This window comes from Panthera onca, chromosome B4 (assembly GCF_046562875.1).
Source record: "Panthera onca isolate mPanOnc1 chromosome B4, mPanOnc1 haplotype 2, whole genome shotgun sequence".
Lineage (NCBI taxonomy): Eukaryota > Metazoa > Chordata > Mammalia > Carnivora > Felidae > Panthera > Panthera onca.
In genome coordinates this window covers 117,291,279-117,311,707 of record NC_138345.1, presented here as the reverse complement: position 1 = coordinate 117,311,707, position 20,429 = coordinate 117,291,279, and the positions used below count along the sequence as shown (strand labels likewise).

The 20,429-nt window shown below is 39.7% G+C and overlaps 1 protein-coding gene across 4 annotated transcripts in view; it reads right to left on the bottom strand.

The window, feature by feature from the left end:
- The window catches only part of CFAP54 (cilia and flagella associated protein 54), a 295,014-nt gene that overhangs the window by 114,527 nt on the left and 160,058 nt on the right, over positions 1-20,429 (bottom strand). For all 4 annotated transcript variants that reach the window (XR_013556674.2, XM_078449575.2, XM_078449576.2 and 1 more), the window contains 6 exons: positions 16,729-16,837; positions 8,382-8,534; positions 6,198-6,392; positions 4,186-4,273; positions 3,674-3,883; positions 1,415-1,481 (listed from right to left, as the gene is read on the bottom strand). Coding sequence is in view for 3 of the 4 variants with exons in the window: in XM_078449575.2 (XP_078305701.2) it covers positions 1,415-1,481; positions 3,674-3,883; positions 4,186-4,273; positions 6,198-6,392; positions 8,382-8,534; positions 16,729-16,837 (822 nt within the window). In the remaining variant the exon portion in view is untranslated. The remainder of the gene's footprint in view (positions 1-1,414; positions 1,482-3,673; positions 3,884-4,185; positions 4,274-6,197; positions 6,393-8,381; positions 8,535-16,728; positions 16,838-20,429) is intronic.

Sequence of the window (20,429 nt, the reverse complement as noted above, 5' to 3'; positions counted from 1 at the left end):
TTACCTCACACACGATATAATGGAGGCTTAAACAATTAACTTATTTGAGCTCACACAGCTAATGGCGGCAGAAAGAAGATTAAGTCACACTTATTTAAATCAAAATAAATATGTTCTTTCCGCTATACCAGTCTACAAGTAGAGGAGATAACAAGTTATTTCAGAAGTCTAAATTAGGCAGCAGTAATTCTGAACTTTTAACTGAATTAAGCAAAAAGATGAATTGTCTAATTTCACCAGTATGTCTTAGGTAATTTATATGACCAACATTGTATTTGATGCTGGGAAACAACACTGGTACACAAATTTGAATTTTACAGTTAGGAGTACTTCTTATGTTAAGTAATTAACATTAAATGATGACAAATGCATTATGAAATTATTTTAATGTATATATCAGAAAAGAATTTTAACCAGATTGTTCATTAAATTTATCAGGTACCTACTCTAAAACACTACACAGTTGTTTAAGTTTTTAATTTTACAAATATGCTTTAAAATCATAAAGAAATTAACAGGTGTTTAAAATAAATGCCACCAGCTTTCATTTTAGGTATAGTATTACTGAAAAAGTATGTCCATAGTAAGCAAAAATTTAATTTTTCCAATTGCTTATTTTCTAAAACATGAACAGCACTCTCTTCAAGAACAAGCAGTATATAAGGAGTCGGTATCAGATTATCATTCCCTTTGCACACCTGCCTCTTCCACCTCCTGTCTTTAAAGCACAAGCAAGAGGTTCATGGAACATAAGAAAAGTGAAAAGTCTGGCCTTATATTCAGAGAAGGCTTTCCAGAGATCTCATCTACCCAGATTGCATAAACTATTAGACTCGTCTGATACACAGAACAAGGGTGTCCACCCTTCAAAGTAAACAGAACCTTTAGTAGATTGCAAAGGCCCCTGGCTACATCCCTGCATCTCAAAATGTCTTGTATTTCAGATAAAAGTTCCTTTCTTCTTCAGTGAAGTCAAACCAAAATTCTAAGAGCTGCCAACACTATAGTTCTGTAGTCTTCAACTTACTTCTTGCTTTCATTATATGGTATACTTCACATCATGCAATAGAGGAAAACTTTAGTTAGAGATGAGGTAACCTAAGGCAACCATTTGGAGTCAAACAGACAGGCTTCGCAGCTCACTAGCAACACAGTCTTACTAATGATGAGAGACTCAGTTTCCCTATCTGCAAAACTCCTTCCGGAGTCTAAAGGAGAAAGAGACCCTGCTGAATATTCAAGGTGAAAATGCCGCAGGGGTTCAGCCAGTGAAGGAAAGACGGGCTTATGCTATTTCATCAAGGTCCCGCGCGATTTTCCTACCTATGAGTTTTATGAATATGATAAGCCACTGCACTTTTTTTTTTCCTGACTGAACGGCCATTACTATAGAAAGCTATACATAAAGTGTTACCTGAAAGAGTAATGCAGACAAAATGCAACAGTTGGTTCTCTCGTCAACCTCTGAGATCTTAATAAATCTAAATAACAAAAAGAAATGGGTTCATAGACAATTTTCCAATAATAGTTTTATATAAATACATCTCTAATACTCACAGATTTTCTAAAATTAAAATAGTCTTTGTGATTCTAAGAGTGCTATGCTCTCATATAAGATCTAGAATACAGACATTTATACACACACACACACACACACACACACACACATATATATAAAATATCACCAATAATCTTACCACCTAAACATGATTGCTGGTAACATTTTGGCTAATTTTCTTCTGGAATTTTTTCTTTATATATAAATTGTTAAATTTTCTCTGTAGATCAAAATACCGTGCATGTTTTCGCCCACCATACTCTACAGGAAAGCTAAAAATGTGATTGGAGAGGTGAAAGAAACCTGTACCTCTACTGCTTCCATACTTTTAAAATTTCTCACATTATTCAAGTATTTAAAATATTTGTCAGTGCTAACTAAATGTAAGACACTGTGATGACTTTCACATATGTTATGTGTTATATGTTATGTGTGGCAGGCTGAATAATACTCCCCACTCCCTGCCAAAGAGATCCATGCCTTAATCCCCCAAATCTACGAATATGTTGCTTTCATGGCAGAAATAAGTCAATCAGAGAATGACAAATACCGTATGATTTCACTCATATATGGAATTTAAGAAACAAAACAGATAAACATATGGGAAGCAAGGGGGAAAAGATAAGAGGGAAACAAACCACAAAAGACTCTTAACAATAAAGAACAAACTGAGGGTTTCTGGAGGGAGGTGGGTGGGAGATGGGCTAGAATGGGTGATGGATATTAAAAAGGGCACTTGTGATGAGCACTGGGTGTTATATGTAAGTGATGAATCACTGAATTCTACTTCTGAAACCAGTATTTCATTGTATATTAGCTAATTAAAATTTAAATTAAAAGAAAGTAATAAAATTGACCTTATATTGGCCCTAAATAAAAAAAAAAGACTACAGAGGTGATTAAAATTAAGTTTGGGCTCAGTGTAATCACAATGGTCCTTACAAGAGAAAGGCAGTGGAGTCAGAGTCATAGAAGAAGAGATGAACACAGAAACAGAGGTCAGAGACAAAGAGGGAGGGAGAAAGAGGAAGATAATAGGCTGCTGATCCTGGAGAAAGAAGATGGAGCTGTGAGCTGAGGAGGGCAGAAGGCCTGCAGAAGCTGGAAAAGACCAGGAAGCAGATTCTTCCCTAGAGCCTTTAAGAGAATAGCACAGCCCTACCAATACACTGATTTTAGGACTTCTGACCCCCATAACTGTAAAATAATAAATCTGTGTTGTTTTAAGCCATTAATTTTGTGATAATTTGTTACAGAATCAGGAAACTAATACAATATGTGTTATGAGCTAAATTGTGTGTCCCCCTCCCAAATTCATATTTTGGAGTCCTAACCCCCAATAACCTCAGAATGTGACTGTCCTTGGAGATAGGGCCTTTAAAGGGGGTAAGTAGGTTATGATGAGGTCATTAAGGTGGGCCCTAATCCAGCATGACTGATGTCCTTGTAAGAAGAGGAGATTAGGATACAGACATGCATAGAGGGAGGGTGATGTAAGGACACCGTGAGAAGACCGCCAGCTGCAAGCAGGGAGAGAGGCCTCAGAAGAAGCCAACCCTGCCAACATCCTAACGTAAGAATCCAAGCCTCCAAAACTATGAGACAATAACTTCCCCACAAACTGGTCCTTCATTATGGCAACACTAGCAAACTAATATGGTATGTCACATAATTCTTGCCACCAGTTCGTAGATGAGAACACTGAGGCTCTGAGAGAATGAGGAGCCAGCCAAGGACCCCAGATTTAGGAGGGGGCTCTTGAATTAGGCCCAAGTCGGCCTGCCTCCACACTGTTAGTCTTGGTCCCATACCAACTGGTCACTTGCTCAGTCATTTGTTCCACAAGTAGTTATTAAATGGCAACTCCATGCCAGACACTCAGGATACCCTGGTGAACAAGCAAAGATCTGTGTCCATGTGATGCCCACACTGTGGGGGAGGGGGTTATAGGAAGAAGAGATGGCCATAGATAATACACATCACAAACAAGGAAAGTGTATAGCTTTGTATGGTATGGACATAGCTGTCCACGTATCCCATGCGTCTGAGGCATGGTGCTCTACATGGACAGGTAGGCACCCCACCAAAGGAAGCTCGCCCCATTGTGACACTCACTGAGCTATCTTTGCTGATATGACCGCTCCTTGCAAACATCCCCAAATGCCAACATTTGACAGAAATTCCTCACTATAATCTTTGGAACCTGGAGGTAAATAGCTATTGGTAGCATTGGTGAGCGAGCTACCAAACTCTTTCCATGTATGCAGCACATCTTGTTTCCTGAATATGCCATCAAGAGCTTGGCACCAACATTTAAAAGCAGCCCTAGAAGAGAAACAGAGCATCAAGCAATATGTTTTCTGAGATCTATGTCATTAAATCTAGCTTCCAAAAGAGAAAGCAAATGCACTGAAGAAGCATTTTAATTAAAATGTTAGAGAATGAATCTATACCATTTATGCTCATAACTTTTTCTCTCAGGTAGCATTTCAAGAATAAAATGTAGCAATGGGATGTAATCAAAGAACTAAAATTCATGAAAAACAGTATATTTTCACAATAATTATAAATGTTTTCAAACAAACAACCCAAGTTTTCCCTTGTTCTACTGGCTCCCAGAAATCTACCTTTTCTTTTCAGCAAAGATGAGAAGGCTTCCCAGTTCATGCAGTGCCTGAACTTTAAGACTTCTTTTATTGCAGGCTTGGAGAACATCTGTATTTTTAATCAAGCAAAAGAACAAATGTCAGTTCCTAGGAAATCTCTTCCTTACAGTCTCAAGAATATTCTAAGCTGCATCATTCCTTAACTGTGGAGATAAGCAAACTGCAAGCTAATACTGCCTTCACTTGTCTTGTGATCCATATACTGAAAGAGAGCAAATGATATTCTATTTACATAGTGGAGTGAGAGACTGGATCTAAGAGATAGGAACCATGGAGAAAGCAGAATAAGAGTCAGGCAGGTAGAAATGGTGGAAAAGAGAAATTCAGAAGAGGCGTGCAAGAGAGAAAGGGCGGGGTGTATATGGAAATGATGTGGGTGGCTGGACTATGGTTTCCTTGGGAGTGTGAAGAAGGAGATAGCGGTAGGGTTATATGGAGGCGTCTAGATGCCTGGTGGAAAAATGTGGATGCTATTCCATAGCAGATGGGAAGCCTTGAAGGCTTTGTTTTTACGGAGGGATGTGACAAGATCACAGCATATCAGATTTTTCCCTTTACCCAAGTGCAAAAAAAAAGCACATCTTTAATAGCATCTGAATTTGGACAGGGTGGGGGAGTGGTTTCTGATAAATGCATAAATCTCCAATGAAATTCAGAGATGTCTAGCAAAAACAAAACAGAACAAAACAAAACAAAACCCAACCAACGTGGCAGTGGTTTTTAATGAAGGCAGTGCTGTCTCCTACAGGGTGTTTTAGAAATCTGAGGAAGGTTGTTAGTTGTCACAATGGGGCATCTCCCGGCATTTCATAGGTGAAGAACAGAGACACTGGATTGCCTGTAATGCACAGAAGTTTTCCCCCACAATTAAGAAAACAGGTGAGAAACCTACATATAAATTGTCTGAGTCTAACTTCTAATTGCATTTTACACATAAATAGGTCATTTTTGTATGTTTTCAGAATGCTCTGAATTTCCCAGAAATGCAACCACTCACTGTAGTGCTTTGTTTTACCTACATTTATTTGCCATTTTAGAAAACCACTGTCACCAAAATTAACAGTGCTGACAGTACTTGCATCACCAATACAATAAACTGGTATCAATCTGCATTTGTAGCTATAACATTCATGGCGATTCAACAACACAGGATATGAACACCTGATTGCTTCATTATACTTTCTAGTGCTTGAGCACCTAAGTGCCACAAATAGATTCTTTTATTATAAAATAACATTGTGTACCCTTTATTTTATATTTAGAGCTTCATATTTATTGTTTTAAATAACATGTGTAGAAAGATTATATTAAATATACATTTCATTCCAGGGAGTAAAGGGGGAATTACTAAATGTCTGTTATAAAAAGGGGAAGGAGGGACGTTGGGTCTACAACATGCACTGCGTATACACTGATGAATTTGTAGCAAAGCCAAACCAAGCAGAAAGACAAAGAAAGTGTGATCAGCTAGGGCAGAGCAACAAAACACAACAGTGGTCACATTCCAAAAAGCGGTTCGCAGATTCAGTCAAAGGAGGATCAGCAGAAGAGTGACCTTGCATCTCACCATGGTGACAGCCAGGGAGGGAAAGTGAGGAAGGGGAGGAGCTGGAAGACACTGCACCAACACTGCCTACAAGATTCTATATTCAAGCTCTCTCATCTGACTTAAAAAAAATTTTTTTTAATGTTTATTTATTTTTGAGAGACAGAGAAAGACATAGCATGAGCAAGGGAGGGCAGAGAGAGAGAGGCAGACACAGAATCCAAAGCAGGCTCCAGGCTCTGAGTGGTCAGCACAGAGCCTGTCGCAGGGCTCGGAATCACGAGCTATGAGATCATGACCTGAGCCAAAGTCGGAAGCCTAACCAACTGAGCCACCCAGGTGCCCCTCTCTTATCTGACTTCTAAAGGTAGCATTTCAGGCCCAGATACAATCTCAACATTAATGCAGAAGATCACACTAATCTTACCAATAGTTTCATAATAAGAGGAAATTACGAGTCCGAGTTGTGAATAGGGAAGTTTACTTTTTTCCACTGAACTGAAAACTCTAAAGTGTTCCTGAGAGAGGTCAGGGGGTGTTGGCATATGCATCTCTTCTGTCCCCAGGCAAAACTCCACCTTTCCAGTGGTAAATTTCTCATTGTTTATTCCTCCTTTATCTCCTAAAGTCATAGGAAAAAAAACATTTTTAAAGAAATTCAAAAAGGAGAAAGAAGGGAAAGTGATGAGGAGGGGAAAGGTAGAGGAAATGGACAGGGAAAGAAAAGGAAAAATTCTGCATATATGTGAGACTTCTTTGCAGTTTGAGGGACATCGTTTCCTTAAATTTAGCATCTAGTATCATTTCTGAGGAGCCCAGGTATGTGTGGGCAGGCTCTCTGCTCATGTTATTTCGTAAAGAACACTACGGAGGGGCAGTGTGCCAGAAAGTGATGTTGAGATAATGCTTTGCTTCTCATGGGGATTGGTGGAAGTTACATGGTTTGGGTTTGCCTTTTTTTTAAGGGCTTCTGACAGTAAGATGTTAGTTTGCCTCTGGGGTAGAGACCTCTGGGATAGAAGGAACACATAGTTAGTTCTGACCTAAGGGGGGAAAATGGAAAAGAATCAGTCTCTTTATAAGATCAGAGAACACACAGGAAAAAAAGGAAAACTATTCTAGGGGAAGTAGTCCAAAGCTGCAGAGAAAGAGAAGCCGATGTGAAGTTTGAAGTCTGCAGCCCGAGGACTGGGATAAACTGCTGAGAATTAATAGCAGGTGAGGTTCAGGGTGAACAGGTCTAATCCACTCTGAGGAATTGTATTTGCTTGTTTTTATTCATGCCCTTAGCCATTATTAATATATGCCATAATTGAAAGAAATTGAGACATGATATGGAGAGCTGATTTAATATGAGTCTATAGACAATACAACCAAAACCTGTGGGTACGTGCTATGGCAAGTGCTTTTTGGGGGGGAAGTAGGGGCAACAACAAAAAATACATACACACATATATACACACATAAGTAAAACTTCTGTCAGTGATTGTAAAGAAAATAAAATTGGTCAAATTTCTGAAAGATCAGTTCAGTAAATATTAGCATGTTAGGTATACATTTGAATCTAGTTTTAATAACTTTAAAATATAGTTATTTTAAGATTATTAATTTAAGTTTATTCCTGAAGTTTATTTTTATTATTCCAATAAATTTAAACAGCAAGGATTGTAAACATGTATTAGTATTTTTAACACATTTTTTTTAATTTTTTTTTTAACGTTTATTTATTTTTGAGACAGAGAGAGACAGAGCATGAACGGGGGAGGAGCAGAGAGAGAGGGAGACACAGAATCGGAAGCAGGCTCCAGGCTCCGGGCCATCAGCCCAGAGCCTGACGCCGGGCTCGAACTCACAGACCGTGAGATCGTGACCTGAGCTGAAGTCGGACGCTCAACCGACTGAGCCACCCAGGCGCCCCTTTAACACATTTTTAATAACCCAAACATACATAAGTCAAGATTTTTCCCCACCTAAATTTCAGTACATTCTTCCCCTCTGGAGTTACCAATTAACCACTCAAAGCCCTGCTTTGATTGGGCTCACAAATCAATACATGTTGAGGAGGCAAGAAACAAATAAATATGACGTGACCAATGATAGTGAATATCTTGTTTTGAGCTAAAAGAAATCTCTAAGATCAAAATCTATGGTATTAATAAGAAACCTTATTGATGCTTATGTTAAAATGCATCTATTTCCTTGACACTGATAAAGTAGGGTTTTGGTAGAGTTCTAGTTAAGTCAGTATGAATCAATTCATCTACTTATGAAAAAAAATTTTTAAATGACTATAGCACCATACTTGCAAAGAGAAGGATAAGAACATAGATGTACCATATCAAAAAATTAACGAATACTCTTCTTGCATCTACTCAAAGGAGTATGCCAGTTTCACAGAAAGCATGAAAGCAGATGAGTGAAACAGTCTTTGGTTAGGAATAAACTGTGAGGGAGAAGATGTGATCCACTAGACAAGAGGAAGAAAGTGAGGGGCAGCAGGAAGTGGGCATGTAAGTGGGGGAAAGGAGGGGTCTATGGCAGAATCTGGTAGAGCCACAGGGTAGTGTTCTCCCTTCAATAAAAAGCAAGGGGTATAGAGCAAGGATTTTACCTTGTGTCTGTGCAAGGAATAACGAAAGCAATTTTCTGCTGTGTCGGATTGATCTGCTATCATATTTGGATTTTTCCAAAGTCTGTCTAAAACATCGCAAAGTGTCTGTCACGTCCACGGGCACACAGATGAGCTCTTTGGCGTGGCTATATTCTGAAAGGAAAGAGAAGAATACCAGGGGATGAAATGCTGCAGCAAGCCAACTAGTAGCAAAAGACTTTCTAATTCAGAGAATGTCTTGGTCCCAAACTAAAGCTGCTAAATTCAAAGCCCCCAGGTCTGCAGCAGGTGTTTCAATGTTCAGATCAAATTTTTGTGGTATATTTGAAAGTTCTTTAAAAAAAGAAAAAAAAACTTAGAAAACTTGTGATTCCTATGAAATGCAAATAACTTTAGATCTTGCCAATTTTCCTTATGAAGCCTCCTACTTTTTCTTTTGCTGATCATAAAAGATGAAATAATCTACTCCTTTTCAGCAGCCTCTTCAAAGCAGAGGTGCCTTGGGAAAGAGACGAAAGGAGGAAACAAAGAAGCTTGGATGGGTAAGTGCTCTCTTAAGAGAAGGGAAAGACAGGTTTCTAATATTGGAGGGTGCAGAGGAAAGGAAGATGAGGCCATAAAAGGGAGTGGAACTAAAAACAGCACTGAAAAATGGCCACAAAGAGCGGAGAGTTGCCACGAGGTCCCCGGAGAAGAAGTGACGGTGTCAGGAATCAGGCTGCGGATTTTCACCCATACACTGTGAAACGGGCACACAGGAAAGAAGGAATACACGCTTCTGATAAAATAACAAAGGAATTTAGTTCTTCAACAAGTTGAACAGGTGAATGGCCCCTGTAAAATCTGAGGACTTGATAGTACAGCAACTTGCAAAGCAATGGGGCCACAGGAGGCTAAGAGGTATTACCTTTGCCCTTGAGAGTTCACAGATTAGCTGAAGAGATGAAGCATTCTGACCCCAGAGTATTAGACTCATATTTACAGGGAGTTCTTGGTTATGTGCCAAAACGAGGGAAAGAGAAGAGAGATCAGCATAGGGAGGAGAGGATGTGCAAGAAAGACTTCGTGCAAGAGAAGATATGTCAGTTGTGTCTTAAAGGAGAGCAAAGATTTGATTAGGAAGAAGGAGGCAAGGGGGTTGAGGTAGTTAGAATAAGAATAGCTGAGGTCGATTGAGCATTTACTTATACTATACCAGGAACTATTCTATATGATTTACTCTGATAGATTCATCAAATCCTAAAAACAACCCTAAAAGGTACATACCATGATATCCTTATTTTACAGAGGAGGGAAATAAAGCACAGAAAGTCCGGTGGTTTCTCCTGGGTCACAGAACTGGTCTGTGCAAGGATAGGTATGGAAGCAGGAGTCAGGATGGCAAGTCAGGGCGCGGTGAGATGACATGGCCAGTCCTGCTGAACAAGGAGGGGTTTTCTGGAGTCCTGAAGCCCTCCCTCTGTAAGTTGCCTTCATCCTTTCTAATAAGGAGTACAGGAAGGGTCTTGAGCAGGACAAACAAAAAGAGACTGGTATTTTAGGAAGAGTTAGCAGATTGTAATAGAAAGAGGAGGGTGGCAGCCTGCCTGGTGGCTGCTGCTAATAAACCAAAGCCACCAGGCTGTGGAATATCACCTCCCGGGGCCCGGCCTGTTGCTGCCACCATTCCAGTGCCAGCCTGGCCTTCCTAAGGATGGACATTTTTCAATAAAAATACCTACAGTACTGTAAGAAGAAGGAGAAGGAGAAGGAGAAGGGGAAGGGGAAGGGGAAGGGGAAGGGGAAGGGGAAGGGGAAGGGGAAGGGGAAGGAGTAGGAGAAGGAGAAGGAGAAGGAGAAGAAAGATTAAGGCTGGCAGCTGAGGGACTGAAGCTACACCACAGATATTGTGATTTGAATTCAACTAAGATGGTAGCAGTGGAAATGAGGGAGGGACACAGGGAATATTCCAATGTTAGAAGTGACAGAAGAGTGGTCAATTGGCTATGTGGCAAAGAAAAAAGTTAGGAATTACCTCTTCCCTGTCCTTTCCAGGTCAATGACCTTGCTTCCTGCCTCACTGGAAAAAAATTAAACCAATACAAAGGGATTTTCTGCAAACCCCTACCAGTGGTTCACGTTGGTCGAGAACATTCTTCCCTCAGATATCCCCATGGCTTGCATCCTCAGCTCCTTAAGGTTATTGCTTAACTGTTAATTTCTCAGGAGGCCTTCCTTGATCACCCTATTTGAACTGGTGATCCCAATCTCCACATTTCTTTTTTCTCCACTGCATTCATCATCTACTGATGTGTTTTGTTTGTTTATTGATTGTCTCCTGCCACGAGAATGCAAGTTCCATGAGGGCAGAGATTTTTGTCCATTTTGTCTGCTGTTATCAACCCAGACCTAGAACAGTGCCTGTTGTGTGATATGTGCTTGATAAATATTTTCAAAGCTAAATGGCTGGTATTAACTTTATTAATAATCACTTATATGGATCTTAATCTCAGTTGATTCTCATAACACCTTACAAATTAGTAGAGATAGCTATTACTCACACTTTACAAAGGAGGAAAAGTAAACTTGAGGGCATCAACTTGTTTTAAGCCCTTAGAAGACATGAGAGACAACCACTCTTCAAATTCAGTGCCTCTTCCAGATAGTTTGCCAGGGGGCATCAAATCTTGTGTAACTGGCAATGACCCAGATTTGAGGGCTGCTAATTTGACTACAGAAACCTTTGAGACTAGAACATAAATAAGCCTAAGAAAAGTTAATGAGAGAAGAAGCCTGGGGTCCTTGTGAGCCCAGGAATGTCCTGATGGAAATAGTAGCACAGTTACGTTCTATGGTCATAGAGACATCTTTCAATATATGACAAAGTAGATGGAAATGTCTAGAAATCCTGGAGGTTCTGGTCAAACCCAGCACATGGCCACCTTGAGAGAACCACTTGTCCCCCCAGGAAGTTCACTCTTCTTGCCTACCACACATTGAAGAGAATCTAACACTTAGGTGACAGAAGCTCTTATTAACTCCCCAGGAGCTCTCTTCTACCCTACCAATTTCACCCTCTTGTCCACTTTGTCCTGCGCCCACCATTTTTTTCCCTCAGTTCCCCATTCCTCTACCCACGCACAGTCCTGCATGATCCAGACAAGGCATGCCTCCGACCCCCACTCTTACACATAACGTCCTAAAGATTATAAGGTTCCTGTTCTGTGTTTTTCCTACAAGAATTCATGAGCTTGGCTTTTATCTTTTTCTCCTTAAAGACTGAAAGGGGAAGAGCTTCCTTCCAGGAAAGAAGTTAAGAAAGTAAAGCAAAAGGTAGAAGCTGGAAGCTTTCATGTAATATTATTTTAAGACAGTTATCTCCTCTAGGCCTTACTTTTCAATCTCTGTTAAAATTGGGATGATAATATTTACCTCTGAGTATTACTGTTTTAACCTGTGTCAAGTGTCTAGCATAGTGCCTGGAAGGGAGTAAGCATTCAATAGACGGCAGCTACATATTGTCTGTTAGTCATATATTTTTAAAATATATATTGAGCACTTACCAGTAGTAGGCACTCTGCCAGTCATGGAAGAGATACAAGTGAACAAAACAAACACATGCCTTGCTCTCATGGAGCTTTCATTCTGGAATAAAAATTCGCAAAGGCATCTGCTATCTGGGACAATCAGAAGGACAGGAGGAACAGGAGATGTTTGCAATCTTTAAAATGTGAGACCTCAATAAAATCATCCTTCCACTTTTTATCAAATATCTGCTTATAAATCATTCCTCCTTGTCTTTTTTTTCCTAAACTACATTTCAGTTTGTTGTTGTTTTTTTCTTTTTTTTCAAGCCCTAGAAGACCTTTTTTCCTGTGCTCTAACTAGGATTCTGCTGGTGTTTCTGTGCTATCAACATGCAATAACTAGTGAAAGCAATGAAGACACATCATTAGCTTCGGAGGCTTGTCCATACTTCCCCGTCTCAAGTGGGAGTTCCTCTCTGAAGACTTCCATGAATAACTCAAGAAACTATTTCAAAGGCACTAATAACCTCAACAGTTTGAAATAGGTTAGAAGAAAAAGAAGGAGAATGAGAGGAGGAGGGTGAGAAAGAGGAGGAGGGTGGGTAAGAAGGAGAAGGAGGAGAAAAGGAAGAAGAGGAGAGGAAGAGGACGGAGGAAAAAAAAAAAAAAGAATTGCTGTCTCTTATTGTACTGATGTACTCATTAAAACTGAAGCACCAATGACTCCTGAGAAATAGGTTCACCAAGGAAGAACCCCTGGGAGTGATATAAGATTGAGCTGCTTTCTACACATATGATCTTATCAGTCCAAATGCCCAGAGGCTGTAATAAAACACACCTGCCAAAGGGTTGAAAGTTCCAACATACCTGAAGACTGAAGAACCCTATCAGAGATAACTTAAATACCAATAAGGTCAAAACTCAAGAAACAGATCCTAGACAGAATGCAAAAACAGCTACAATAAAAGGCATATTCACAGAGTCATCTCCCCTGTGAAGCTTAACAAGCAGACAAGTTACTCATCCATACAAAAAATAATCTATAAAGTGAGGTTTTCTCACTTCTTTACATCCTACAGAGACTATACCAAATTACATATGCATTATTAAATAGTTAGAGGGAGAATAGAATGCTGTTAAATAATGAGAACACCAAATGTTTGTAGGCACTGGAGCATTACAATATCTGTTCTGAAGAATTAAATGTATCAAGCATTACCACCCAATGCTGTTATGCCAAAAGAAAATCTATGATGTTCTAAAGCAGCAATCTGGTGTGGAAACCATCAAGAGTATACTTGGTCTTTCAAAAGTATTGCAAACGTGTTATGAGGACATACATAAGACCCATCATGCTTATAAATGTGTTAAAATGATCTAAGTTCAGTACACTGAAAAAAAAATCACCATCCTAAAAATTGGTCAAATAAGCCCAAAAGTGTGGGCCAAAATACGCTCCTAGTCACAAAGGTCCTAGAGTGTTATAAAGAGCTATAACTCTGATGTCAAGATTTTAATGATAATGGGTCAATGTAAAACTTATAATTAGTATGCAGGATCATCTAAAAACTACCATACTACTACAATAAGTCAGGATAAAGTATCTGTCTCCCCATGACCACTGATATATGGCAAAACTTTTTTGAGTGCTATCAGTTTAGAGGAGAGACTAATCTGAGAGGAGACAAATGGTGAACAGGCCAGGTAGTTTAGTGGAACGCGTATGGGCTGAGCAATTAGACAGACTAAGGTTTGAATCGTAGTTCCTAACTTACTAGTAACATTTAACTTTCTCATCTGTAATGTAAGCATAATAATATCTATCTCTTAAGATTACAAAAACTTAAAAAGCTAATGGTTATCATGTGCTAAATATAGTGCCTGGCCCAATTCATTATTACTGCCATTACAATATTTTTTAGATTATATTCCTGCTGTAGTCATTGCTCAAATGGACTATACCTCCACCACCACTGAGAATTAACCCAAATAATCATGGTAGCCTGACTTTACCTTCCTTCCTTTCTGTTCCACTACCCACCATCTTGCCTTTCCAAATGTAAGTTTAACAACAAGTAGGCAAAGTGCTTTTCTGACATATTGAATCCATCATCAATAAGACCTACTGGCCACACAGGTCTAGAATTTTGGTAGGCATGTTTTTCTTAGCCCTTAGGTGCTAATCATCATTTTTGATAATAAGCATTTTTGACACATTTCCTCACATTTGTTGCCCATTCTTTTCAGGACGGAAGGGATAATATAAATCACATTCTGAGTTATAGATCCCAAATTGAGGGATCTCCAGAGGTTTGACAGGTATGATCAAGAAAAGAAGAACATAGGGGCGCCTGGGTGGCTCAGTCAGTTCAGTATCCGACTTTGGCTTGGGTCATGATCTCACAGCTCGTGGGTTCAAGCCCCGTGTCAGGCTCTGTGCTGACAGCTCAGAGCCTGGAGCCTACTTCAGATTCTGTGTGTGTGTGTGTGTGTGTGTGTCTCTGTCTCTCTCTCTCTCTCTCTCTCTGCCCCTCCCCCGCTGGGACTCACTCTGTCTCTTTCTCTCTCTCAAATAAAAATAAACATTAAGAAAAAAAAAAAAAAAGAAGAACATATACTCAGGACAAATCACAACCTGATTAGAACTCCATTATTTAATGAGTATGAGAGGATAATTTGATTTATCACTAGAAAACCCACAAGTTTGTGGTTATCAATTCACTCAACTGGAGCCTCCACACTGCTCTGAAGCCCTTCTGTCTTCTTTTTATTTCCCGGGTCCAGGCCACTCTTTCACATTCCTCCTGAAATCTCCCACCCTAGCAACCTTGGCTATGCCCTCAACCCCTTGCTTTATTAAGAAAATCTTCAGAACCCAATGAGAATACCTTCAACTTCTGCTCTTACCACCTATAAACATTCCTGTGTTTGGGCCCATTCTCTCCTTCCATTCTGCCCATCCTCTCAGTATGGCTCCTCTAGAGGGTAAATTAGCGTTATCCCTCCTGCCTTGGAAACAATCATGGAAGCTTGTGTCAAGATGGAGATTCTATCAACCTATGATGAGAAGCAGCTCAGTACTCAACCCCTTTGAACACAGTGGCATGAGCAATAAAATGGACTTTCCCTTGTGGGAAAGCAATAAGATTTGGGGATTGTTTATTACTACTGTATAGCATGGCCTGTTCTGGATGACTCAACTTCCAAAGTGAAGCCGTCTTCAGGTCTATACTCCACATAACTCTCCTTGAGTGACCTCATACAAGCCCCTGATTTCAACTGCCACCACTATATTGATGATTAAAATACAAATCTGCTGAGGGCCTGACCAGTCTATCTAAGCATATACTAGATAGTTCTACTCAGTTATCATCCTGGCACCTCAAACTCAGTAATTTCAAAGTAGCTTTCTCTCACCTGTCTTCCCTTCACTTTCCCTGTAGTGTGAAGACATGATATCTATCTAGCCACCCAAGCCAGAAACCAAGGCATCTTGGACCCCTCCCTTCTACGGCTAACCAGTATAGAAACAGTCCTGTGGACTTCTTCAGCCTTTCTCCCATATCTGTCTACTCCTCTATTCTCGCTGCCTGAGTCCAAGACTTCATTACGCCTTTTACACAAGTTAGGCGTACCCACTCCTCTGCTTCCATGTGGCATGCTTTCAATTGATTCCCCACACTGCTGCCTGAGGTTCTGTCAAAAGCACAAAAATGATCATTTATTTCCTTCTTTAAATCCTTTTAACTAGCCCCACTCAGCTCTCCAGGTAAATCTGAATCTCTTTATCCTGCCTTCTAAGACCCTCCTGCCAACCTCCCTAACCTCAGTTTTTGCCTTTTCCTTTTTACGTTAGCTCCACTAACCTACATGCACAGCGATGCTGTTTACTGTTGCTTACAGCAGAAGCAGCAGGGGTAGTCATAATATGACAGATCTTATCACCTGATACTATAATCTCTGGCTTATTTATCAGTCTCTTTCAATGGGTTGTAAATTCCAGTGTAATAAATCTTTAGCCTCACTCAATCTTTAGTCTCTTTGTAATCTCAGGACCTAGTACAGGACTTACCACACAGTAGACACTCAGTAAATGTTTGCTGAATGACTGAATGGCCACCTAACTGATGCACTAAATGAATGAATGATTATATACATACAGACATAAATACATAAAATCAATAGATAAATGAAAGAATCCTAACATGTCAAAGGGAAGATTTGCATTCCTTTCCTATACCAGAAACAGAGACACATGAAAAGTGCAATTGTGAGAAGGCATTATCTCCATATTCATCTTTTTTCTATTGCCTCTCCTACAGGCTGCACTGACCAAATATTCCAAGAGGGCTTCTCAGCTAAGAGCAAAGGAGCCATGATGTCTCCTCATCTTCTCATGTGCTCTAGCGAAAAGACTTACAACTTGACCAGGATATAGCCAACAGAACAATCTATATTGATTATGGGAGTTATTACGGAAGTCAAGGCACAGCTTGAAAGAAAATAGTAAAAGGTCAATTTGAAAAGTTCCCAAGTGAGATAAAAACAGGGGAAATGTGCAAAACAGTTTTTTCCATGCTTATTTTTCAAATAATTTTCCTTTCCCCTTCTCTCCTTTCCCTTCTTCAACTTACAGATTAAACTAATCAAAACATATGTTTTAATTCCCCTTATATGACATTTATAACAACAGAAGATGGTAAATATCAAATGGGTTATTTTCAGTCCAATAAACCTGTGAAAGAGAATTGGAAAACATTTTAATTATGGAGGATCTGACATGCAGAACACAACAGCAAACCTTGGTTTAAAAAAAAGCTTCAAACTAAAATGGTTCCAACCTGAATAGATAAGCTTTTTAAAGAAATCTGTGCAGCTTCCTGTATCTTTCTCTTCACTTGTTGGAGGATTAATCTTGAGCTGCTTCCCAATGAAATTTCGGCAGGTTATCTTAAAAAAGGAAAACAAATATTACTTAGACAGGTATCTATAGCTAAAAAGTTAGCTTACTTATTTTTCAGTTGTCAAAAAAAAAAGTACAAAAGGATGCTACAAATAAAAACTAGCAGAGTAGCATTTGATCATGAGAACCTTCAGGGAAAAAAGCTGCTACATACCGCTTTATATTTCTTTTGTACAGCACAGCTGGAAGAGCTTTAGGCAAATTATGTAGAGAAATTAAAATACGATTTTCTGATATTCTATAAATCCACAAGTCTAAATATATCTTCCATTATGCAAGTTAGAACATATCTAAAATATAGGCTGCTTTTCCAGTGGCTGAGTTTTTCACCCTACCCATAATTAATGCAATTTAAACTTCCCTGGTGAAGTTTTTCAGAACTAACTTCCTCTGTAATATTTTAAAAATTTATTTTCTAACAGATACTTAAGTCCTAAAATTGTAAAATATCGGAAATCAGAAAAACTTGACAAAAAGAAATTCTTTTAAAAGGCCTAAGAACCTCTTCTCCCTGTTTCTCCATTCCTACTCCTTGAACTAACCTATTTCTCAAAATACAGACCTCCTTGAATCTCAGTCTGATGTAGATGCTGTAGGTGTGTGTACATCTCAGTCTGATGTAGATTGTCCCTTGTAGGTGTGTGTACAATGAGACATAAACAGTCTAATAAAATGCAAATTCCTTCCCATGGCCTATTAAGGCCCTATTTGACCTAGTCCTTCCCCTCTCCCAGCTTCATTGAATAAATATTATGTGTCAGTCACTACTCTAAGCTCAAGGATAATACAGTGAACAAAGTAAACCAAAGTTCCTACTTTATGGAACTTATTCTAGAGGAAGTAGAAATCCAATAAACAAAGAAGTACATTATAGAGTATATTGAAGACTTATAAACACTGTAGACAGAAATAGAGCAAACAGGTACATAAATTTATACTGGATAAATTTATCTCATACAGAATATCTCATAATTTCTTCATCTCATACAGAAAGTGACGTTTAGCAAGGACTAGAGAAAGGTGAGTAAAAATCAGTGTGGATATTGGAGGGGGGGGAGCAATGTTCCAAGCAGGGGAGCAGCAAACACAAGAATACCAAGACAGGAACGTCTTTTTTTTAGTTTTGTTTTTTTTTTAACGTTTTATTTATTTTTGAGACAGAGAGAGACAGAGCATGAACGGGGAAGGGGCAGAGAGAGAGGGAGAAACAGAATGGGAAGCAGGCTCCAGGCTCTGAGCCATCAGCCCAGAGCCCGACACGGGGCTCGAACTCACGGACCGCGAGATCGTGACCTGAGCTGAAGTCGGACGCTCAACCGACTGAGCCATCCAGGCGCCCCTCAAGACAGGAACGTCTTAAAGAACAGAGCACTCCCCTGAATCCTGCAGGGGAGTAATAAGAGATGAGTCACTGAAATCACAGGGGGATATGTGGAACATTAAGGCTATGATAAAGATGTTCACTTTATCTCTGAATCAGATGGGAAGCTGCTATAGGGTGTAAAAAGAAGGAATGGCATGATCTGATTTAGGGTTTTAAAAGGTCATTCTACCTGCTGCATTGAGAATAGACTAGGCCGGAGGCAGGGGTTCAGGGAAGTTGGAAGCAAGAATACTGACTAGGAAGTCATTGCATGAATCCAAGCAAATATAACAGTGGCTTCTCTATCAGAGAAGGAGTGATAGAGGCAGTGAGAAGTGGTCAGGTTCTGAACACATTTTGAAGGTAGAAGATTTGATAACCAATTTGAAGTGAGGTATGAAAGCAAGAGAAGAGTCCGGGATATCTCTAAGGTGTTTTGCCTGAACAGCTAGGAGGACAGTGCTGTCACCAAATGAAGTGTGGAACACTTGTCAGAATAGGTTTGTTTGAGGTATACCAAACTTCAGAAGTTTATTAAACTTCCAAAAGATGACATTGATTAGGTAATATGATGGTTTTTTGGTGGGTCAACTTGGTTAAGCTGAACTATGAGAACAAAGGGAGGGAAGTATCCATTTTGTAGCATACACACACGTCACCCCAGCTATTCAGACACTAATATAGCTGCCACTATGAAGGGATTTTGCCGGTACTAATTAAAGTCTCTGATAAATTTGCTTTAAGCTAAAGAGATTATCTTCAGTGGGCCTGACCTAAGCAGGTGAGTCCTTGATGTGCTGGAGGTCTCCCGACTCCAATCTCCAAACAGCATGCAGGTCCACAACTGCTTTCTCCTCACTGCATCATCCCTCACAACTGCCTAAGGATAAGAGCTTCTGGCTATACCTGTAGGGTTCCTTCCTCCTCATGATCCTGACTGTCCACCTTACAATTGTGGACTTGTCTGGCCAGCCCCCACAATCACAGAAACCAATTCCTTATAATAAATCTTGATAGATGACAGATAGAAAAATAGATAGACAGATAGATAATAGATCTTACTAGTTCTGCTTCTCTGACTGAACCCTGACAGGTACAGGCAATTACGTGTCAACACAGTATTCAGGAGAAAGCTCTAGACTGGAGCTGTAATTTCAAGACTCATTATCATAAAGATGGTACTTAGAGCCACAGACTGAATTAGCTCCCCAAAGGAGAGTATGAGACACTGGGGAGAAGAGGAAGAAGCAAAGCCCCCCTCCTTTTACCCTCTCCCGCATCTGCTCCATTGCAGTCATCCAGTCCTTCTTTCTGTCCTACCTCAGGGCCTTTGCCCTTGTCCTAACCTTGGGCTGGAACTCTCTTTCTTTTGTATGACTGGCTATTTCTCATCAGATGTTACCATCTCCAAGAGGCCTTCCAGATCACCCTTGCTGAAATTTCCACCTCCCACCCCACCTATCTCACTGACCGATTTTATTCTCTTCAGAAAATTGATAATGATCATAAATCTTTTTACATATCTGTTTACATGTTTATTATCTGGCCTTACCTCTACCCCCCAAAATTAAACTCCATAAAGCAAGAACTTAGACTGTATTCTCATTGCATGAAACATGCAGGGATCAAGAATATGCAAGGGCCATGAGGAATCTCTGTGAGAAGAAGAAAATGGAGTCCCCATTGTGTGATTGCAACACCACAAGCACACAGACTGGTTTGTGAGGCAGGGACTGGATTTCAGCCCTCACATATACTGGGGGCCCTTGGGCAGGACACAGTTTGTAAAACTGTATGCAGTGGCTCTGGTATTAGATAGTTGATACACATTTATTAAATTAATAAATGAAAGAATCTACTTCCCTTTCCTCTACCTAACTCAAAGCTGCACCATGACTTTCACGGACCTTAGACAGTTTTGCCTTCATGAGTCCACACCTCCACCAAAAATATCAAAAATTATATTTTATGACTATGTTGGCATAAATACAAGTGTATTAATAGTAAAAATCAAGACATTTTCTTTGACCTAAAAGTTACTCTTTGTCTTCATATTTAAAAAATTAAAACATGTAGTGGGCCTCTGAAAGTATTGTGGCTCTAGACATTGTCCCCTCTGTGTCTAACAAATATATCAGCTCTGATCTGAATATAAGTTTCCTATGGACAAGGACTTAATTTTTGTTTACCCTGTATCTGGAAAATACTGACACATA